This window comes from Empidonax traillii, unplaced genomic scaffold (assembly GCF_003031625.1).
Source record: "Empidonax traillii isolate 1590-97213 ecotype Southwest subspecies unplaced genomic scaffold, ASM303162v1 scaffold1714:size101782, whole genome shotgun sequence".
In the NCBI taxonomy this organism is placed as follows: Eukaryota; Metazoa; Chordata; class Aves; order Passeriformes; family Tyrannidae; genus Empidonax; species Empidonax traillii.
This window is the reverse complement of record NW_020956907.1, coordinates 17480-41362: the sequence shown is the minus strand read 5'-3', so window position 1 is coordinate 41362 and position 23883 is coordinate 17480. Positions and strand designations below refer to the sequence as shown.

General features: G+C 49.9%; 1 protein-coding gene across 1 annotated transcript in view; it reads right to left on the bottom strand.

Moving 5' to 3' along the window:
• Nucleotides 1-16300: 16300 nt before the first annotated feature.
• LOC114070849 (F-box/WD repeat-containing protein 1A-like) overlaps nt 16301-23883 on the bottom strand; it is a 23669-nt gene continuing 16086 nt past the window's right edge. The window contains exons 5-9 of the mRNA XM_027908454.1: nt 23136-23254; nt 22483-22593; nt 21490-21568; nt 19886-20074; nt 16301-16615 (exon numbers count right to left, since the gene is read on the bottom strand). Coding sequence (XP_027764255.1) covers nt 19913-20074; nt 21490-21568; nt 22483-22593; nt 23136-23254 — 471 coding nt within the window. The 3' untranslated portion in view covers nt 16301-16615; nt 19886-19912. The remainder of the gene's footprint in view (nt 16616-19885; nt 20075-21489; nt 21569-22482; nt 22594-23135; nt 23255-23883) is intronic.

Genomic DNA, 23883 nt, shown 5'->3' with positions numbered 1-23883 from the left:
TGATGAACCAGCTGTTTTTCTGGCCCGTTCATATAAACATATTTGTGTGTGTTGATTTTGCAGTTCACTGGGAAAAAGAAACAGATGACGGGTCGTATGTGCATTTTTGTTCTGTGCAGAACTGCCCCCAGAAAATTCCCATCAGTCCATTTCCGAAGTGTTTATTCTGCATGAAGGGAAGCAGCACATAAAACACTTCGAGAAGGCACAGGACTGGTAATGCTCTTTAACCAAATGGATTCCAAATCAGTTCATGCAGGTGAGATGCTGCAGTGCGTCTGTTTGCAGATCACCTCGGGCTGAGCACCAATGTGATGTGAGTTTACACATGGCACAGCTGAAGTAGCCTGGACAGAGAGCTCCTGCATGGCCATTCCTTTGGTTTTGGCTTCTACACCCTTGTTTCCACGTGTAAACTGGCACTGGCATTCGAGATTCAGACCAGGTTTTTCAAAGGATCAGTGACAGTCTTTTGGGGCACTAAAATGCCGTTTTTGCAGGTTGATGAGTCAAGAACTCACCTGCTCAACTCCTGCATGGCCCGTGTGTGAACAGCAGCCACAGGCTCATTCCTTCCTGTGTGGAGGTTTGACAGGAGCTACTGCAACACCACAATCTCAACCAGCTCCTAAAGTTATAAAGGGATCTCAAGGAAATTTTACCAAGCCTGAAAAAAGAAAATGTTTCTATATCCTCCTGTGGCCTCTCTGCAGCCCTGTAAGCTGCTGAGAGCCTGGCTTTGGAATGCTGTGCCAGCCAATGGCTCAGGACTCTGCCCTCTATTTGGAGGCACTGTTTGTCATTCAGCTGCATTGTGGGCCTTTCCAAGGTAACTGCAACATTACATGGAAAACCTCAGCTTAATGCCCTGACAGTTTTTCCAGGCAGTAACAGGTAGTTGCATGGGCCCCTCAGGTCAGGAAGGACTAGAGAAGGTGCAGAGAAGAGCAGGGAGGCTGGGGAAGGGACTGGAGCACAGGTGCTGTGAGGAGAGGCTGAGGGAGCTGGGGTTGTTGAGCCTGGAGAAGAGGAGGCTCAGGGGAGACTCAGCACTCTCTGCAACTCCCTGACAGGAGGGGGGAGCCAGGTGGGGGTTGGTCTTTTCTCCCAGGAACCAGCAGTAGGACGAGAGGGCTCGGTCTGAAGCTGTGCCAGGGGAGGTTTGGGTTGGATATTGGGAAGGAATTTTTTCCAGAGAGAGTGCTCAGCCATAGGAATGGGCTGCCCAGGGAAGTGGTGGATTCTCTGTCCCTGGAGGTGTTTGAGGACAGGCTGGATGTGGCATCAGTGCCATGGGCTGGGAACCACAGCGGGGTTGGATCAAGGGTTGGACCTGATGATGATGGGGATCTTTCCAACCCAGTTGATTCTGTGATTCCATGGAACACCACAGAAGTTGTGCAATCCCCAACATAAGGAACTTTGACCCATACAAGCCACTGGAGTTAAACAAAAGAGAAGATGTACTCCTTGGAGGTGCCAGATTTCTACTGGTCAGTTTTCTTCTTTATAGTTACCTTAAGAATGCATTTATTATTTAATTTTTTGCTCCATTTCTGGTTGTCTTTGGGTCCAAACTGTAGAATCTAAAGCACTACCAAATGGCTCAGTCTGGTAAACATTCACATTTTAGCAGTTGGCTAAAATAATCTCAGTATGTTTTTACAGCTATCTGCCCCTTCCACTTCATCAGCAATCCCACTGAACTCCTTCTCTTGGGCAACAATTGAAATTTTAAAAGACCTCATTACTGTGTGTGTGATTTTAGGATGTGATTTCATCACCAAACAAAAAGGCAGAAGGCAAATCACAGTCTGCAATTCCTGTGGGGCAGAGGAGGGGCAGGACTGAGCTCTGCTCTGGGGGGAGCAGGGACAGCCCCCAGGGAATGGCTGGAGCTGTGTCAGGGCAGGCTCAGGGTGGATCTCAGCAAAAGGTTCTTCCCCCAGAGGGTGGTTGGCACTGAACAGGCTCCCCAGGGCAGTGGGCACAGCCCCAAGGCTGCCAGAGCTCCAGGAGGCTTTGGATGATCCTCTGGGGCACAGGGGGTGACTCTTGGGGCTGGGCCTGTGCAGGGCCAGGGGTTGGACTGGATGATCCTTGTGAGTCCCTCCCAGCTCAGCACATTCTGTGACTGTGAAGTTCACAAAGAGAGCTCATTTTTCCAGACAGTCTTGTATCCATGATCCATGATCCCTGTGGACTGGCATCCCAACGGCAAGGCACACGATGGAGCACCAGAGCAGCTCTAGCCCAGACATGAGGTTCTGTTTCATTTTGAAGAACAATCTAATGCTATTTGCTTCCTTTGGAATCTTACACAACTCTTCCTTTCCCTGTAGAGGTTTGGAGGCAGTTTTATTTGCCACCTCCTGTGGGGATGTGGTGCGGGGCAGGGCACTGGTGTGACACACCTGCCCTCCGTGCTCCCCACGAGGGGGTGAGTGGCTGTGCTGAGGAGGGGGGGATGTGCCTGCTCTGCCCAAACATTTGCTGTTCCTTCCACGTGCACCAGGCAAACACAGCCCCCTCTGCTCCCCCCGTCAGCCAGACAACCTCAGCTGGACTGGCACCAGAAATCACTGCTTAATCCTCAGCTGAGCCAGGTGGCTGAATATATGTGGGAGAGGAATCATTTCCAAATTGCGTGCCAAGCTCATGTTCTCTGCAGTGGGGCCCCACTTTGTGCTGGGGAAGAGCTGGGACTCCAAATCGCAGTGTCATGGGATGCTCTGGGCACAGAATCCACTGCTGTTGGCTGGAGATGCTCAGAGACAGCACTGATCCTGCTGTAGCTCTGAAAATAGATCTGCACCTGCTATTAACATCAGCCCTGCCATCAAAACCCTGTCCAAGGGTGTAAATAACTCACGAACAAGAGAGATTTTGAAAATGGACTCCACTCATCCTCCCCACCAAGGAAACAACCCAGACAAAGAGTCCAAGTCCTTCTGACCATTCCAAAGTTGAGGCAGCACTTTGCAAGTGTTAGAAAGACAACCCCAACAACTGACAGCTGTGCAGTGGAAGTGGGCAACAGACTCACCTAAACTGAACAATGCTGTCAAAGATCCAGGTATAAATTGACTTCAAAGTCCCTGAAGAACTAACAGTGCAACTAAATTAAACTATCAGGGCCACTTCCAGCTTCTCTGCCCCTTGTCCTGCCCCCTCTTTGCCTTGCACGTGGGTTCCAGGCTTGCCAGTGCACTGACTGTCCCTGTCTCCTGGTTTGCACCTGCTCCCAGGGTCACTGCTGCAGCTGAATGTGGTGTTTATTCTGTGAATAAAAGTATGAGAAGGTAGTAAAAGATGGGATAAGCAAAAATTTCAAAACCAACCAATCATTTTAAACATTTTTTATTCCAGGTTATGGCTTGAGCTGCTTGAAATTCAATATTTGGGTTGTGAAGCAGTTCAACAATGCCTCTAAATTAATCTTCAACCACTGTGATTTCTAAAATCATGTGACATTTTTCAAAATCTTTGCCCACGAATTTAAAGTGAGGACAAAAAGCCCCATCCATTCCAGGAGGCATGGAATGTTTATTCCCAGGCAAAGTTCGAGGGTATACATTTGGAGGAGGTTGTTTTTAAAGGTGCTTACAAACTATTTACAAGAAATAGGTTCTGGTTGTTGCTTAGAAGGAGCTGGGTAATGAACAGGGCTACACACAGTAGTAAAATCCAAATATACAGGGATGACAAATGCAAAGAGAGCAATGGCAGCTTCAGCTGTCTCTGCCTGCTGGTTTACCCAGCTGTGGGCTTGAGGTCACTGCTTAAAACCAGTGGTTTCCTGTCTCATGCACGAGTAACATCTCAGTTCAAAGCAGTCCCACCTGGTGCCCTAACCCAGGGTCTGACAAAGCCCTTTCCTTGGCCATGCCCAGGCTGAGCAGAGCAGGCACCAGCCCTGTGTGACCAGGAGGGCTCAGTGAGGAGGATCCTCACTCTGCCAGCCCAGACCCTCCCTGGCCAATGTGATCCTGCTCCCACTGGGGACCGTGCCAGTGGCAATCAGGCTGGATTTGTGCTGAACTATCCTCAAGGATGGAGAAATAAAGCCCCTGCTTTGGCACGGGGGACCTTGAACTGTCTCAGAATAAACTAAAATAAAGTTGCCTCAGGTTTGTGTCCCCACTGCCCTTGACCTCTGCTGGCCCTGTGGTTCCCAGGAATTCTGATGCTCTTCCCACACCATCCCACAGCACTGGCTGAGAGAAAGGACACACGTCCAGTCCATGAGGTTCCTGAAAAAGCAGTGCTGATTCTCCCTAAGAAGGGATGTCATCTGGATGCCTGTTCTCCCACTGCAGGAGCTCAGAAGGAGCACAGCCCAGCATATTTGGATTGTGTCACATGGGACGAGTTAAACACTCAGCAATGGGCTCAGGAGCTGCCAAAATGTCACAGAGGTAGTGGAAGAAGCGAAAGTCTGGCCAGCTCTCACATGAATGTGTGCTGGCTCCAGAACTCCTGCTGGAAGCCTATGTGGCCACTTGAATTTCCTCCTTTCGCTCCTCTTGTTTCAGTTATCCGGTCATGGAGCGAAAAAGCAAAACAAAAGAAGAGCACCCAAGGTCCGTGATTAATCACTGCCAGCCAATGGCCAAGGACAAGGCACGGCAAATAATTCACCAGCACTCTGCTGACACACGCTGGGCTGGGCTGGGCAGCCAGCTCTGACCAGCAGACTCCTAGAAATGTGTGTTTGCAGGAAACTCATTGACAGAGAAAAATATGGTATTTGTTACTGGCACCTCTTCCAGTTCTATTATTTGCCTAATATGGCAAAACATGGTCAGGAGGAAGCAGAAGGTGCAAACAAATCACGCTGTGCTCACCAGGAACCCAGCTGGGTGGGAGGATTGGAGGAGAGGCTGTTGAGTGGAGACCTCATAGCACCTTCCAGTACTGAAGGGGCCTATGGGGACAGGGACATTTCACCAGGAACTGGAGTGACAGGACAAGGGGGGATGGCTTCACACTGACAGTTCACACTGACAGAGAGCAGGTTTAGATGGGATATGGGGAAGAAACTCTTCCCTGTGAGGGTGGGCAGGCCCTGGCACAGGTTGCCCAGAGAAGATGTGGCTGCCCCTGGATCCCTGGAAGTGTCCAAGGCCAGGTTGGACGGGGCTTGGAGCAACCTGGGCTGGTGGAAGGTGTCCCTGCCCATGGCAGGGGGTGGCACTGGATGGGCTTTAAGGTCCCTTCCAACTTAGGTCATTCTGTGGTTCTGTGACTCCATCCCACATGGAAGGACACTTGATCTCATTCCCAGGCAGGATTCAGATCTCTCAGCTGTCACAAGCGGGGCACGACTTTCAAAAACTTTCCTTAAACTCAGCCCCATACAGAGCTCAGGTTTTCAAAAGCGTGTGCTGCCAGATGCTCAGAGCCCCTGGGAAAACCCAGCCACCCAACCTGCTCCCTAAACAAGGGCTGAACCCTCCTGGAATGAGCCCTTCCGAGCTGAGAACCTCACTGCAGGCTTGCCAGTGCCTCACAGTGGCCAGCAGGTGCAGGAGGAAAAGGAAACCTTGAGGGCAGCAGATCTTATCCAAGGTCATCCCAGCAGAAATGCCTTGCTCTGCAAACTTGTTTTCTCCACGGGCTGCCCTCCCACCGTACCCCGAGTGGCCCGAGACACAGATGGATCAGCACCAGCACATGACACACAGCTGTAAATGGATATGTATGAGGGTGTTTCATTTTGTATTCTCAGCTTGCCAACAGAGATTAGGCCATGGGAGTTGTGAGAAAGAGAACACAAGCCCTGGAATAAAAGCTACAAAATGTTCCTTTGTGCTTGGATGTGGATTGAGGGTCCCTGAGGGACATTAAGGCCCTGGTGTGGCCACACGAAAAGATCCACGTGGAAAGGGTCCCTGCTCATGGCAGACAGGTGGAACAAGATGATCTTTAAAGCCCCTCCCAACCCAAACTGTTCAGTGATTCTGTGATTCTGTGAATGGATCACAGGATCTTGCAGCACCTGTTTGAGTCATAGAATCCCAGAATGGTTTGGATTGGAAAGGTTCTTAAATCCATCTCATTCCACCCCCTGCCCTGGGCAGGGACACCTTCCACCAGCCCAGGCTGCTCCAAGCCCCGTCCAACCTGGCCTTGGACACTTCCAGGGATCCAGGGGCAGCCACAGCTTCTCTGGGTAACCTGTGCCAGGGCCTGCCCACCCTCACAGGGAAGGATTTCTCCCATATTTGTGACATAAGTTTCCCCTCTTTCAGTCTGAACTCCTCTTCTTGTTTTGATGTTTTCTTCTCCAGTAACAGGACCAAGGGTATTTCTCCTACAGAAATAAAACAAGATGTGTGTTTCCCCTGCTCCCTCTTTCCATGATCTTCTCCTGAGATCTTCCAGAGCAGCTCCAGGGAACAGGGTGCTGTGAGGAGGGCACAGGAGGGAGCACACGCCTGCATGGGCAGCGTTGTCATCTCCTCAGGTGTCTGAACCAGCTCAGGCATCTGCTGCTGACCCAGGCCCTGCCAGCTGGGCTTGGAAGGGAAAGTTAATTTATCCTTCAGCATCACTCTGTGCCTTGCTGGTCACACAGGGCTAATTTCGATACTGCTTTCATTGCTGCTCTTGCCATCAATATATGATTTTTTATGATTTTTTATGATTTTTCTCCCTTCAGTCCAATTTTCTTTCCACCCCCTGCCAAGGCAAGTGGTGCAGGCATTTATGGACTTTCAGTTTGGTGAAAAGTGATCTTCAGGAAAGCAGAGTTTGACCTCCCCTGCCTTCAGGCCAGCACAGCTTTCTCGTGAGGCATCCCTGGCACTGGGCACACAGCAGGTTTTCCCACAGCAATGAGGTGTTGCTGGAGAAAGGACAGGATTTTTTTCAAAATGAACAATGCACATTCACACACACGCCCCCCTGTGCCAGAGGGGCTGTGAGGTCCTACCCAAGACTCAGAGGTGGGGAGCAGTGCAGACCAGGCATCCTCAGCAAGGGATCCAAACTACAGTGCAGGCTCTCCCTTTTTTTAGGGGAAATACAGATAAATACAGAGGTGCCTCAGGCCCAGGATCCAGCCTGGCACTCTGATTAACCACATGCTTGCCCCAAAAAACCCAAATTCTCCTACGGGGGCACAACCACTTCCACACCAATCTTTTTCCAAGTCCTGCTTGTAATTAATTTCCAGGCCATGACATCACCATCTCCTGAGGTCCTTTCCGAGCCTTGGAGTTCAGAAACTGCCACCATAAATTTGGGAGATGAAGTTCAGCAAAGGGAAGGGCCAGATCCTGCCCTGGGATGGGGCAACCCCGGATGGATGGTCCAGTTTTCATTTGCAGTTGGGCTTCTCACTGGGGAATTTGCAAAATGTTGCCAGGTTTTGACAGCAGAGGCACAAAGAGACAAAATCAGGTGGAGGCAATGAGGGGGAGCACACAGGAAGCACCACAGGATCCCAGAACACGCTGAGTTGGGAGGGACCCACAGGGATCATCCAGTCCAACTCCTGGCCCTGCACAGGCCCAGCCCCAAGAGTCACCCCCTGTGCCTGAGAAGGATTTGGAATCCACAGCTTTACTGAGACAGAGCAGGCAGATCAAGCTAAACCAAGGCTGGAATGACCTCACCACCCCAAGCCCTGTAAACCAACATGGCAAGACAGAAGGAAGCCTTGGGAGGGTGGTAAATTTAAATTTTTCCCAAGCAAAACATTTTTATTAATTTGATAACCAGCAGCATTTTATTTTGACATTAAGATTCCAGTCAAGATAATGGGAAATGGCAACTTTCTGGTTTGGTTTTTTTTGGTTTTTTTACAACACCATTCAAAGAGCTGAGAAGCATTTGCTCCATTTCTGTTGGAGAATTTCACCTACAAGCAGCCCTATATGTTATGTGTTTTTAAAAATATTTCCATATGCTAAAGGAATGCAAATGGTTGCCAAGGAAAGGGGCTGTTACAGCAGCAGACTGGGGCTGTTTTTCAAGGAAAAACTGCTGCAGAAACGAGGTATCCACAGAGGTGCACTAAAGCAACACTAACTGCAGTGACCTTGAGATGACCTAGACCTCCTCATATTACAAAAATGAAAAGGGAGTTAGAAAATCTGAGGCCAATTAGGCGTTTTTTATTTTTTTTTTTTTCCTGGAGACATGATGAAATTTCCTGAAACAAAAACTTTAGCAAATTCTATAAAATACTTCTAGCTTTGGTGGAAAAATAAATTATTGCCTTTTTATCTCCTCATTCCTGAGGCACAGAACTGGCCCACTTCTGTTTGTGCAGATGGATTGGAGGGAAAACACCCAAAGAAGGGCCAAGTGGTGAGATTCTTGGCACGAGCAATTAAGTGTGAAGTTATTCTCAGGGCTGCCTATTTGTTATTGCAGCAGGAATCATTAAGATTATATGGAAAGATATTGTCTGGGAAAAAGTGTGAAGTCAGGATTATATGTCCTGAAATGTGATTAGTGAGCAAAGCATCATCTGTCCTGGGCAGGGTCCCTCCGGAGCAGCAGTGGCTGCGCTCGGGTGGCTCCCAGCACGCTTGGCTTTGGGGCTGAGCTTCATTTCTGAGCCACATCCAGGAGCCCCAGGGGCACAGGAGAAGGTTGTCTCCCCCGTGTTCACCTGCCTCCCTCCCGCCGGACAGCCCTGGAATGAGGCTTCTGGTGGGTCCGAGGTGCTGCTCAGCGTCACTCACATCTCGTGCCGCTGCTCCTGGGGGAGGGTTTGGTGCTCGGCATTTCCCAGCATCCCAGCCAGGCAGTGCCGGGGTGATGGCTCAGCCTCCTGTGAGCACAGCCCAGACAGGCAGGACCCTGCACCAGCTGCTGCCCAAGGTGCCACACACCTCCGGGCACCGTGGCCGCCCATTTCCCGCTTCATCCTGGAGGTGCTGGGCGGGATCGCGCTGATTGCTGTGAGAAATGGGTGCAATCGAGACAGAGGAGGCACCTCTGTGAAGGAGACCTTCCCTGCCCCCATTGCTTGTGCTGCTCTTCCCATCCCCACGTGCCCCGATCACCCCTCTCTGTGCAGGTCAGGATTAGTGCCAAGGGGGCCCTGCCCAGGGGCAGCAGGATGGGGACCAGGGGGTACAAAGGGGCCTCGGCAAGTCACAGTCACACAGGACCACTCACCTGCCCATCTTGGGCACAGGGTGTGACCCTTGGGGGGGTCCTGTGGGGGGCCAGGAGTTGGACTGGATGATCCTTGGGGGTCCCTCCCACCTCGGCATGTTCTGTGATTCAGTGATCTATCTAAGCCTCTCTCCCCAAAACCGAGGCTCCGCATGCAAAGCCAGGAGCCATTTCCTCTCCCACCCGAGGACAAGCAAAGCTTTGGGGCCACACTCTCCTGGCCGCTTCCTCGGGCCTCTTGCTCACCCAGAGCAACCCCACTGAGGAGGGGAACGTTTGTGTTCCAAACCCAGTGCCGGGCTTTGGACTTTCCCTTTCCCAGCTCGGCTCCTGTGGCACGTGCTGCACTTTGGGGCAGGTTTGGGGCCAAAGGAGCACGGGCCGAGGCCCAGCAGTGCCCACGAGGGGCTGGCAGGGGGGCTGTGCCGAACCAGCTGGGGCGTTTGGAGTCACTGATGGCTTTGCCGACCGCTCCGAGTGCCTTTTCCCGATGGATCCCCCCTGAGCACCTCGGAGGAGCTGTCCCCAAGCACAGAGCAGGCTGGAGGGTGCAGACACCTGCACAGCTCGTCAGAGACTCGTGTTTAGGTGGGAAAGACCCGCCAGATCATCGGGAGAGGAGCCTCGCTGTGCTGATCCCAGAAATCCCACAGACAGAGGGATCTGCATTGCCGGGACACGAGGCTGCCCCGGGTTCGCAGCCACGAGCAGACAGCGGGAAAGGCGATACGGGAGAGAGGGTGGGGAGACTCCAAAGCCTGGCGGAGGCAGCCGGAGCTCATTTCTGCTCCCACAGCGCCGACACAGCTCGGGGAGGGCTGGGGAGCTGCAGGGTCACCACCACACAGAAGGCAAAAGGTGCCCGTCCCTAAAGCCCGACTGGGTACAGGTACCTCGTGTGGAGGTGTACAAACCACCCTGAAAATTCTGGAGAATCCCTCTTTGGTTCAGTTGCAATTTCGACTTGTTCAAGTACCGGTTTGAATATTCAAAAAAAAAAAAAATAATCTCAATGCTAAAACTAACCCAAAATCTCCTAAGGATAAAAATGAAGTGTTTCAGTCGGTGCTAACAGATTTTAGTGGGCACACGCCACATGTTTACTGGTAAGGGAAACAACCAGGGAAACTGAGGGAGCTCAAAGAGCTGAAAGCAGAGAAGTCTCAACTCAGTTCAGTCCCTCGTCCTGCTACAGCAGCTGCACTCCTGGCACGAACCATCCACGAGGCATTCCAAGAGGATGTCAGCTACAGACACGGTGGCACTCCCATGAATACACCACCTCCCACAGGGGTGTGGGAATGATGCTTCTGGTGTGTGAGTGATTGGCAGGTGACTGAGCCCTGTGTCAGAGCACAGCACAAAGGCTTTTGAAGTAACCAGAGAGAAGCTGGACCTTGGGAGGGTCGGTGAGTGCTCCAGCCCACCCCCATGGCAGCAGGACCAGGGGCTGCACCATAAAACCTGCTGAGTTTCGTGCTGTGTGCTCAGCACCCCGGGCTGGGCCACAGGGACAACCAACGAGCCACCACAGAGCAACCAAAGTGCCACTGCAGCATCCTGGGGGGGTTGCACGGCAGGGATGGTCACAGACCGTGCCAAGGGTGCTCTAAGCCCTGTGGCTGCACAGCCAAGGGAGGCTGTTCCTGAAGACTGGGTGTGCCCTGGGAATTTTAGGAAAAGCTCTGGTGGGATGGGGTGGAGAAGAGGGCCTTTTCTGAACTTATTTTTTACATTATTCCTACACTTTTATCCCTGCATCCTCACAGGATGCCCCTGGGCATCCCCCAGGCTCTTGGTTGGTGCAGCACAGAGGAAGGTCCAATAAAGAACAATGCTGTGTTCTTTAATTCAGGCTGGAAGCTTTTGGCTCTCAGAAATCCATAGCCCAGAGCGTCACACACCTACATTCCTTGAAAACAAGGGCTAAAGCCTTGATCTTTATACAGTGGGATACTGTGGTTGGTGCTGTAAAAATACAGATGCTGAGGGCGTGAACCTGGGCTCACTCTGCTGGAAAAGCACTGAGAACTCAGTCCTGGAACGTGCAGGTGGCTCCCATGGGAACTTTAACTGGGTCTGTCCCAGGGTGGGGTTGAAAGGTGCAGCTCAAGGAGCTGCATGAAGGCAATGGCTCCACCAGTCCCAGCATTTCCTTCCAGCTGAAAGATTCGAATTCTGTAATCTCACCACAGCTTTTGTTTGGTTTGTGTTTGCTTGGATTTTTTTTTTCTTTACAAAATACACTAGAATTCAACCACCCATTCCCAAATTAGGGCAGGCACACCCTGCCACAGACAGCCCAGTTTGAGACCTGCTGGGAAGAGCTACTGCCCAGAGCAGAGTGAAACCTCGAGTCTGAGGAGGTTCCATCAGACCCAGGACCCAGCTCAGTTCCTGCTGTCCAGAGGCTCATCCAGCAGAGTCATCCCACTGACCCCCCACATGGAAGGGCCAGCCCGTCTTAGTGGGAGCCTCACAGGGGAAAAAAAAAAACAGCATGATGTGCTTGGAAATTAAAAATTAAAAATTAAACCTTCAAAGGGCTCCTTCAAAGGGAAAAAAAGGAGGAAAAGAAAATACAGAATTTTCAACTGCGGAAAAAAAAAATAGTCAAGAGATACAAAGGCACCTCACTTTATTTACACTGACCTGTGCCAAGGAAAAGATGGAACTGCGACTCCTGACATCAGCCCGACAAGGAAAGCTGGTTTTCCTTCAGCCTGAGCCCCAACCTCGGATAAAAGAGGGGCCACCAGCCAGGGCTGCCTCCCCACCCTGGACAGAGCCTGGAGCAGCCCTGGTGGAGCTGCAGGGAGAGAGGGGGTCATTCCCACATGGATACACCTCCCAGGGAGAGAGGGGGCCATTCCCACATGGATACACCTCCCAGGCAGTGCCAGAGCTGAGCGATGCCCACAGGAACCCCCAATCCATAAACATGCAGGGAATGTTTCACACCTTTGTCTCCATGAACAGAGGGAAACCTCTCCCAGAGTGGGCACTCACACCACTTGACGTCTCCTGCTGGCACACAGAACATCCCGAGCTGGAAAGGGCCTCCACAGATCATCCAGTCCCACTCCTGACCCTGCCCAGGACAACCCAATGATCCCACCCTGTCCCTCAGAGCGTTGTCCAAACGCTCCTGGAGCTCTGGCAGCCTTGGGGCTGTGCCCACTGCCCTGGGGAGCCTGTTCAGTGCCAACCACCCTCTGGGGGAAGAACCTTTTGCTGAGATCCACCCTGAGCCTGCCCTGGCACAGCTCCAGCAGCTCCATGTCCTTGCTGTGCTGTCCCCCAGGGCTGGAGCCAACAGCCCTGCTCAGCACCCACCCTATTGCACAGGGCTGCTTTCCTATTCTCTTTCCAGCTGTCACCTCCTGTTCTCACCTCTCTGGTGGAGACCAGAGCACCCAACAGACATGGCCCTGCAGCCGTGGGTGGGTTTGGAGCTGCAGAGCCACGGCAGGAACATCCCCACAGGGTGCCCCACAGCCCCCAGGGGAGCAGACACAGACTCACTCAAGGTGCTCAGAGCTCTTGGAATCACAGGATCACTGAGGTTGGAAAAGCCCTCCAACATCTTCCAGTCCCCCCCGTGCCCCATCCCCACCCTGTGCCCAGCCCAGAGCCTTGGACACCTCCAGGGCTGGGCACTCCAAACCTCCCTGGGCAGCCCCTGCCAAGGCCTCCCCACCCTTTGCAGCGCTCAGGGCCAGCAGAGCAGCAGGGCAGGGATGGGTCCCAACACCATCCAGGGCGGCCCCAGCAGGGTGGGCAGGGTTTGGCAGCAGATGCCGGGCCTGAGCGAGACCCCCCTGTGCCTGCAAGGGCCAACAGACCCCCAGACCTGCTCTCCTTGCTCACATGCTCCAACCCTTGGTGGGAGGGGAGAGCCCAAAGGGGCCCCAAATCACACCAGGATGGGTGGAACAGCCAGCAGAGAGGTGCCTCCACAGCTTCACTGGGAAGTTCTCTGGTGGGAATTAACAGACAACTGCTAAAAAGGCTACAACTGCAAGGAAAACTCCAACAAACCCACCAAAACCAAAGGCCACCCAGGTAAGGTGGAATGTTCAAGTTTGACCTCAGGGTTTATACTGCAGATCTATCACAGAGCTTTTGCAGCTTATTGGGATAACAATACCCAGCAAGGCCTTCCCAACCCCTGTTAGGGGCCCACTGAGGCTGCCCTTTCACAGTGCATTTCTGACAGATGAGATCTGGCTCCGCTGCTCTCACTGGGAGCAGCCTCAACCTCAGCAGCAGCAACTCTGCTTAGAAACTACTACCCAGTGCTAGAGTGGGTCAAGAATAAAAAGTGCTCTGGGTTAGAGGCTTTCTGAGGATTGTTTGCCAGCACTGAGCCAGGACCACGTTCATATTCTTACCACAGGGTTTACAGCACCTTGAAAAGCATTTCAGGTCAGTGGCTCCAACAGACATCTCCCCAAACCCAAAGCTTCATGAGCAGCTCCCTGTGGCCCCCCTGGCTGGCACACAAAGCCAGCCCAAGCAGCACAGCCTTGGCCAGTCCCCCCGAGGCAGGGGATCTGCACCACGGACCACCTCCGGTCAGGAATGAACTGGAGCAACTCATTAACCACACACAGGCAGCAACTGCTCAAACTGATCTGAAGGGAACTCAACTCACAAATAAAACCACTGAGAGCAGAGCGGGGGGAAGAGGGCAGAGCTGACAACTTGGAATCCCTTTTCTCCCCAGTCACTGCACACGAGCTAAAGAAAACCCAGAACAAAGCCTGTCCTGAGTCAGAGTGAGCGCTGGAAGACACAGGGCTCAGGTTGTTTTAACAAGCAAGGAGATAAGTAATATTTTAAAAATTCTATCTGCATTCTTGATAAAAGTAAGAAAAAATTCTTCTGATGTTCCTGTGGAGGCACACTAGACCAGGTTGCTCCAAGCCCCATCCAACCTGGCCTGAAGTCAGCACGGGACTGAGGGCTGTGGAGACGATGTCACTCAGCCATTCACCAGACAAATTAAGTTCAAACTTTTTTTTATTAAGCACATTCCACAGTACAAAGCTTTAGATCATGAACGATATCTGTACAATTTAACAGTTTCAAGAAGCTGTTCATACACCAACTTTCCAAACAGATAATTGGCAAACAAGTTAGAATTAGACTATCCCAGTGCTTTGAAACATTAATATCGCAGTAATGTACAGTTGCTCAATTATGGTTAGCAAAACAAAGTCCAGAGTGCAGCCAGGATCACTACCATGAATCCCAGGAGTCGAGTTCCTTGGGTGCCAATCACAAAAGTCCACTGCTATGTTACACAAAGCACAAAGAAGTTTTAGACTGCATGTTCAAATACCATTATCTCCCAAGGAAAAAACAGGAATTTAAATCTTACACATGCATTTTAACAAAAGGACTCCGCTCTTCGGAAACAAATACCTTTGTCTTCAGGGCTGCGACAGGTTTCTCTTTTTAGCCAGTTTATTATTAAAGCTGTTAGATGAGGAGGGGGAAGTAAGACACTCGCACGAGCTACTGCCAAGCTTACCAAAAATGACCTTACGGACGCCCAGAGCGCCGGATCTTCCGCACTTCAGCACGTTCGGTCACGGCGAGGAGAGACAGCGCTGGGGAACATGGCAATGGGGGTCTGACTGTCCCTGCCCGGGGGGAGGGAACCCCTCCAGCGGCACCGCCGGGGGGGCGGCAGCACCTCGCCATCCACACCGCTCCGCAGGGTCCCGTGGAGAGAGCGGCCTCGGCACCGCCCGGCCCTGCCCTGGGACCGCAACGGGAGAAACACAAACCCAGCCAGCGCTGCCAGAGCACAGCACACAGTGCTGCAGGACGGGCACACGGCCAGAGGAACGCCAGGACGTGTCTGTGCCAGCACAGCTCCGCAGGGCAGCGGGCACAGCCACAGCCAGCACGGTCGAGGAGGATGAGTGTCCGTGTCTGAGCCAGCCACGGCTCACCCTGACCCAAGGAAAATGCAGCTGCACAACCACACCAGGGACAGGGGAGACCGTGAGAACTCGGGGAACTGTGGAGGGTCTAACAAAACCATGCTAATGAGGAGGAACCGGGACATCGGCACGTGGTCACAGCAGATTGTTATGGAAAACCAGCACGGGGATGAGCACGGAAATCAGACTGGAAGGGACCTCCACTGCACCGTAAGGAAGTGTTACAAACCAAACATAAATAAATGGAACTTTGGCCCATGGTATCTTCTCCACCGAGCAGCCAAACTAACGCTACCGAAGGACATCAGCAGGTGTCTGCGAGGACCCGCTGGTGTTAAAGACAGACATCTGTAAATACCGCAGCACAAAAATATAAGATACAGAACATAAATTAAACAATTTTTAATTTTTAAAAAGTTTAGAAATTACATTTTTAAAATATGTAGTTCCCATTAAAAAAAAAACAAACCAAACAAAACAAAACAAAACAAAAAAAAAAAAAAAAAAAAAAAAAAAAAAAAAAAAAAAAAAAAAAAAAAAAAAAAAAAAAAAAAAAAAAAAAAAAAAAAAAAAAAAAAGGAAACCAAAAACAACTAATGAATACTGAAAACCTCCTTTTGCAGAGAAAATGTCTAAGTAATTCATGTCCCCACCAGTGCCACAGTCAGGACATCCTGCTGCCAAGTGCTCCCACGCTGCGTGTTAGTGTGTACTGTCAGGAGATCCTGACTCTGGCACCAGAGGTTTCTGTATGTACATCATATCTACATGCTTACACAGTATCTGAAATGAGGCAAGCACACATGGGCAGGGGTTTCTAGAGCAAACATCGGGAAGCGCAGGACGGCTGGAGTACAGAGCACAGGGAAAAGGAAAAGACAGTGCTATACAACTAGTTCAGATAACCTAGCCTGAATTACAGGGAATCTTTAATTTAAAAGAAATTATTGGTGCAGAAACAAGTAAACCGTCATCCAAAAATATTACTGAGCGAGTCAGAAATATTTGTAAGAGTCCAACGTACACTCCTATGAACAGAACGGGCTCTGAACCTGGCATGAGTAACGCCTAAAGGACAGTGGTGACTGGAAAGCAAAGCTCTGTACATTCTGGGCATGTGTTTGGCACCCAAATTTCGTTGGAGAATGTTTGTTTTTTTTCTTTAAAGTCAGACAAAAGTGCAAAGCAATATAAATTAGGCCAAGTCCTTTCTTGACTTCTGATTTATTTCTGAAAAACAAGCCATCAGAGTTCAGTTTCTACGGACAATTTACATGTGAAGCTTTGGATTTCTCACGGCAGGGAAGGATAGGCTTCTGAAATTCATCTACTCCAAGTCAGTGAATTTGTAGCAAATTCAAAGACGACCACTGAGAGCAGGGAAGATTAAGAAATTTAGATATAGAATTGTGCTGCTTTGCAACTACACAGCATCTAGAACCAATTCTGACTTTAGCTGTCAATCAACATCTTCAGGCATGTAGTAGCCAAAAAATCCAGTAGTTCAAGACTGTGGAACCCTGAAAAAGACAAAAGACAAGTGAACTGAGAAAAGGTACAAATCAAACAGCATCCAGAGCTGGGCAGGCCCTGCCCATCCTTTGCTGGAAGGGAAAGGGCAGAACAGCTGGAGGACGTGACATTGAGGGATGCCCACTGTGAACACAGCCCTTCCTCCAAGGGAGAGGCACCCCAGGGACTCTGTGCTGTGGGACATGCTCTGAGTTCCACTGGAGCAAGAGCCAGGCTCTGCAGGGCTCTGCTCCTCGGGGGGTCACCCAAGGCTGCCAGTTTTCTTAGACATGTAAGAGTCAAACCTGCCCTGGGCACTGCCAGGCGACCCCCAGGTCAGATCCCTGTTTACTCCAACAGGGACCCCCACCTGCCAGGACACTGTCCTTTCCTCATCACACTGCAGAGCAACAGCTCTGCACAGGAGGCGAGTTCACTTGCTTTAATACACGAGGAGCTTTCAAGAAAACAGACGCAACACTCAAATACTTTGATATTTCGTTGACCTTTTCCAGCCTGATGACTCCCTTATCAGTTTGGAGGCTGTGCAAGTTCTGAGTGTAATTAAATGTCACTTCCCTGACATTTTTATGGACTAGGGAGAACGTCCCTCTTCTGATTGGAAGTCCCCAGGAAAGGTTAAAACATCCGCAGGCACTTCCCCCTGACTTCCCTTCCCCCAGCCCAGGGCCTAGTGCTTAATATAAGAATATTAGACTATCATATGGTAACAATTTTTATCATGTTACCATAAACAACAGGAATTCAACAGAAAGCAATAAAACTCTCACAGCCAATTGCCAGGACTGTCAAAAATGATCCACTTTGAAGAGGCCTCACATTGCAAAGCCTGTAAAAACGTGTACAGGGCTGCTTCAAAATTCAGAAGACTGTAATGTCTGAAAGCATATAAAACTGTTTCACTAAATGTCATAATGAAATATTAGCTGTTTGACCATAATTTTATGTAGATCTATGGTTTTTGGATTCTGAAGTCAGACAAACCTGTCAAAAAGTGACATCACAGCATCTCTCCGGGAGAGGAAATAGCTAGTAAGGGACTGTCATTACCAACACAAGTCCCAGGACACAGGGGCTGTGTGGTTCCAGCTATGTGTCATGGGACAAGCCAGACTGAGCTGTGCAGAACTGTCAAGTGTGCAGAATTTGAACTGCAGAACACCCTGCCAAGGGTATTTCATGCTGCACTGGCAAATCCCAGTGACAGGGAGTCATCTGGGCCACGTGACAAGGAAGCCCCACGCCAGCACACTGCTAGTCCAAGTGAATCGATGTAAATTTTATTCAACTCCTAATTTCTTGACCCAAGAGAACGGCTGGAGCTGTGTCAGGGCAGGCTCAGGGTGGATCTCAGCAAAAGGTTCTTCCCCCAGAGGGTGGTTGGCACTGAACAGGCTCCCCAGGGCAGTGGGCACAGCCCCAAGGCTGCCAGAGCTGCAGGAGGCTTTGGAGGATCCTCTGGGGCACAGGGTGGGATTGTTGGGGTGTCTGTGCAGGGCCAGGAGTGGGACTGGATGACCCTTGTGGTTTCCTTCCCACTCAGGACACTGTGATTCTTTCATGCTTTAGACACATTATGTGTAGCTCTTCCACGAATCAAAGCTAATAAAAGCAGCCCAATATACTCCTGTAAGAAAAGAATTGGTCTATCTCAAATTATCTTCAAGTTACCAGAAGCAAGCAGGGGTGCACGGAGTAGAAGACAGACTGTTCCTAAAATGCAGCCTGTTCTGTCTGACTGAGAAAGCAAGAAAAATAAATAATAGAATTACTCAGAAAGGAGGCAAAGAAGTTTTCCACCGAGAGGGAAAACTATTCAGCTTCAAGAAGCCTGGGAGTTCCCACAGCAGCAGCTCACTTAGGTCTGGACCCAGTGGCACAAAGCCAATGGCAGGGGCAGGACAGAGTCCCTGGGGACACACGAGGGACAGCACAAAGGGATGCAAGTGTGTCCTCCGGGATCAAACAGAACAAGGCAGGCAGCACTGGAAAGCCTGGCTCTCTGGGGAGTTCCAGGAGTTCTCTCCCATGGAGTTGTGTTTTCAGCCTGTCCCCACCCTGTACAAACATTCAGCTCAGCAGTTGGGCCTTTCCAGGTGTCTGCTGTCCCTCTGCAGCAGGATGAGCAAGTCCAGGAGTTTCACTGAACTACTCTACAGCAATGTTCCTAAAACAGGGCCTTAAGGGAAAGTTTAAGTGGGATTCTGCACATGGCTCATCATCACACCATTAGACTTCCTCCTTAATCATGGCCTGATTAGGTGGAGCACTCACAGCTCAGGCAGAGGCAGCTGCCTTGGCTTTTTCTAGAACAAGCAGAGTTGAGCAGCAGGGAAGGCAGCCAACACTTCCCCAGGAATGCTTCCAGGAGAAAGCAAACTCAGATTGAAGCAGCAGCATCTCAAACTATGTCTTCACAAGGGAAGGTGTTTCCTAGCCAGAAGCAGAGATCCTACAGGAGAGAAAAACCTGAGGAACATGTTGCCACAGCAGGGACAAACATACCCAGACATAACGAAAATCCATTCTTGTGTGGAGACAGGGAAAGCTTTTCACATCACACTGAAACCAAGCATTATCTACTTCAGATAAAATAAATCCTTCCTGTTGGGGCCATGTCACTCATAACCCCTCCTGCTGTGGTGTCTGCAGTGCCCTGGAAGACTCCAGTCAGGCACAGGCAGAGACTGCTCTGCTTTGGGAAGGCAGTGCCTGTGTTGCCATGGCCCAGCACTCACAGCTCTGTATAGTTTGAAGCTCAGTTGTTGGCACAGGTGACCTGGGGAAAAGAATCCACTGTCCCAACAAAGGAGTCTACAGCAGAGCCTCTGAGCACTGACTGGAGCTGACTGGCAGGAACAGGGAAACAGAACAGGCCAAGTTCCTGGGCACCATTTTGGACAGCTCTGAGCTGTCGAGGTGCCCAACACGACACGATGTTGAGCTCTGAGAGCTTCCTCTGCCCCTTGTGGTGCTCACAGAACTGCTCTTTCCTGGTGAGCACCTGTCCGAGGCTGCTGTGAATACATAACAGCTTTCTACAAAATGCCTGAGGTACCCAATTCCACACAGGAGGGTGAGATAACAGGACATGCTGCAGCGTGACTGCACAAAGACGAGATGGTGAAAGAAGTGGCATGAACAGGCTTTATGAAAAGAAAAACTTCATCTTGCTGTTTGACTAAGCCAACCTGCAGGCAGAGGGAACATTTCAGATATTTATAACACACCCAATAAAAGGAGGGAGCCTTCCTTACCTTCTGAGGGCAGTAAAGTGCAGACTGTTATCTGGAGATGTAAGTGTATGTTCTAGATGGGGAGCGGGTCTCATTCTGGGCACTCGGTGGCACGTTTAAGAAATCCCAAATCAGAATTGTATCGTCATGGGAACTACTAATGATCTGAAATTCATCAAACTGGAGCCTAAAGACACGTCCTGAATGTTCCTGTGAGCAATAGGCAAGAAGTTAGCAAGGCAAGAGGGGAACACTTGAGTACACTGGCATCACACTCTGCTGTGCTGGCTCAGAAACCCTGCATTAACATTACCCACAAAGTCAAGAAAAGCTGCTTTTGTGTGTAAGTTTTTTACAGCAAAACTCACTGCTTCCACATCCAGCACCTGCACACCATGAGCCTCCCTCAGCAGGGTCAGCCACAGGCTGAGAATATTCCACACCAGAGCTGCCTATCTATCAAGTAGCAGCAATTTCGGAGACCGGTTGGCACCAGTACTCTCCCAGGGCTCCTTCTCTTGCAGAATTCTCTGCTGACTCTGTTTTTGTGCAGCCCCAAAACATCACATCATCTCAGGTTCACCCAGAGATGCTGCTGCAGGATCCTCAGGGCTCACTCAGGAGCCAGGAGCTCAAACACTGCCATAGGAAGGGAGGTGGACCACGTGCTCCAGCAGCTCTTCCAAGAAACCCCAACGTGGCACCAAGAAGCCCAGAAAGGAAAGGGTCTCCTCTTAGTCCTGCTTATCCATTTTTATTCACTTCAAAATGAGGACACTGCCTTTACTGGAGAACTGATCCCGGCTGGCAGAATGATCCCCAAACTCTAACCTGAGCTACAGGATACCCACAGCAGGAAAACAACCAACTTTTTCACTAAAACTAAATTAAAGAATTAAATCTCATCTCTGTGACAAGACTACTGAAGGGAAAGAAAAACAAGAAACATCTCTGGCCACATCAGCTCTTCTCTAGGTGCTGGCAAGGCCAAGCATGTGCACACCTACAGCCACTGACTTTGGGTTGCTATCAGCTTGTCAAACTGACTCCTGAAGGAAAATTCCACCCACATTTTGATTAAAAGAAAAATTAACTCATTTCCCCAATCTATTTTTAATCAAGTCAGCTATCATAAGCCAAAACCCTAATTATAAAAAAAATATAACTTAAGCAACAGCCTTAAATGTCCCTTTGAAGGGATAAGAGTTCCTGTGGCAATGTGTGACTCAATCCCCTTTCCCCTTCCCAACTCTTCCCTTGCAAAGTGAAGGGATAGGAGAAAAGTTTGGGAAAGGCTCCCAAGATTCCTCCCCTCTTTTTAATAAAGATGAAATTTAAAGCCAGCCCTACAGTGATATCAGGGAAACACACCAATAACTAGAAAGATCTGATACAGTGTCATGATGATTTTTTTCCTGAGAATCCCAAACTAAGAAAAACTTGATCTTTCATTTCAGCTCAGATGCAAATCACTCAGGACACGACAAGAAATCTTCCTTTACTCTTAAGCAATTCAGACTTCATAAAACATCCTGGCATTTCCCTCTATGCCACTGCAGTGCAATAAACCCCCCCTGACCAGGAGAGTGCTCCAGACAAGCCCGAGTTAAGGAGTCGTTACGTACCACTAACGTACGCAAGCACAACGTACTCGCTGGGGCACGAGGGTCAAGAGCAGCTTGCAAGTCCCAGACTTTGATTTTGCTAAAAGGAAGAGAAAGAGGTCATTGTGAAAACACTGTTTCAAGTGTAAGCACAGAAAACAACATCCAAAGCCCTGGAAGATTTGCCAGGTTGTCCCTACAGCTAATTCCTCAGGATTAAGCAAATTGTGAGACTCTGCTGTTACTAAAATACCAAAACTCAGTCTTGTAAAACACAGGTAGTTTTGTGTTTCTTCTCAGCAGCAAATGCAGTGGTGGCTTTGTGATGGCTGTATGACAGGCAAGAGGATTGTGCACACACAAACCCCTTTGGAAGGTGGGAATGAAGCTGGGCTGGCCAACCACAGGGAGACACTGACCCCAAATAAAAGGCTAAAACAGACACAGTTCCAGAATTGTTTTCAGTAACTCTGCTGAGAAAGAAATGGAGGGTTTGGACAGGGATGCAAAATGCCATGAATCCATTAAAGACTGAAAGCACTGAGCAAGACAGAGGTGCCAGTGGTGGGAGTCCTGCCCTCAGCTCCACAGAAATGGTCCCTGAAGACTTCTGAGAGCCCCCCCAAGATAAATTAATGTTCATAATAAACAGTTTTAGTGTGCTGCCTTAGAAAAATAGAAAGTTTGAACTACTCTAAGCACACAGGACCTGGCAAGGAGTGATTCCTGAGGGAAGAAACAAAGCAATGTCACTTCAGCCAAACAAGTTTACTTACAATGGAAAGTCAAACTTGAGTGATAACACAATTTAGGAGTGTGCTAAAGGGCACCAGAAAAGCAGCTTCTTGGCCACTTAAAACTGTGCTGAAATGCTCAAGCAGAAACCCCTTGGGTATGCACTGACCCATTCACCAAACCAGGAGAGGCCCCTGGCCCAGGGAACACCAGGCTCAGGGGCTTTCAGAAGAAGGTTCACTAAAGACAAAATTTTTGGCAACTGCTTTCCAAACGTACCCATCGTAGGCTCCACTGACAATCCTCTTGTTGTCGAACCTGATGCATCGAACCAGCTCTTCGTGGCCTTCTAAAACCCTTAAACAGGCACCACATTCAATGTCCCAGAGCCTGCAGGGAACAGAGGAGGGAGGTTGAGCACTGCAGCTTCAGCCTCACACCCAGGGATTTAAATGTGCTACCGACTGGTTTCTTGGGCAAAATATCACGTAATTTGCTCTAAAAGGCACGAGAACCATGCATGCTACTCAGAGCAGCTGCAGCTTATCAAAATTAGTGCAGTCATTCAAAATTGCATGGAAGTAAAGCTTAGATCTGTGTTACTCTGGGAAATTTTAACACACGTTTTTCTATCTGCATAAACAGTTGATTAGAAGTTCAGGAAATTAGAAAACCAGTGACCAATGCCTTCCCCACCTCTCCAAGCAGAAGACCAGGCAAGAAGTTTTGTTTAGTTTGACATAAACCTGTGGCCCACTTTTTCACAGGGCTGTGATATGTTTGCTCTCACACTGCGTTCAGTTCCACTCATAAATCCTCTGCTCCGACTGGAAGCCATGCCAAGGACGTGCAGGCATCAAAAAAGGGGGAAATCCTGTTTTCCCTGGTCACATGGACAGCGTTACACAGGAACAGCAGCCCTGGGCACCCACCTAATGGTGTTGTCTGAGGAGCCACTGACCACCAGGCGGTCCCGGTACTGCAGGCAGGCGATGCCGCGCTTGTGCCCGTTCAGGGTCCGCACAAACTCACACGTGCTCGTGCTCCAGACCTGGGGAACGCAGGAGAAACTCCTCTCAGGGATACACCACACAAGGGTTATGCATTTCAACAGAAACCACTATGGATTCACAAACAGGAGAGCCCTGAGGCTGAGCCTTTGAAAACCCCCCGTGTGTCTTTAAAGGTCCCTGGGCACTGCCACTGCACACAGAGTCACTGAGAAGAGCAGCAGGGCTGCATATAAAATGTTTTCAGGAGTTTTCAGAGACTGCCCCAAATGATATCACAAATTTGATTACACTTGAATCTTGCTAAGTTAAAAATCATTTTGAAAAGTGGAAGTTATCACACTCAAAAACGCCACTTTTTTTACCAAAGAATTTACCAACAAGCTACTAGTAAAGAGAAGGCCTAAACTGTGGCCTTTAAAAGTCTGGTGGCAGCCTCTTTCTTAGCATTAAAGGATTCAAACAACTTTGCCCATTTTTAATGAACTGTAATTGAAGTTGTAATGCAGAATATCAAGTGGCTCATTTTCCAACACAGCACAGCAGGATCTCTGGCAGAGATTTGGACATGGAACTGCCAAGAACTTCTTGGCCCAGGCTAAGGCAGCTCTGGTTCAGAAAGGGCAGGGTGGAAATGCCTTTGTTATACACCAGTACACTCTGGGTAACT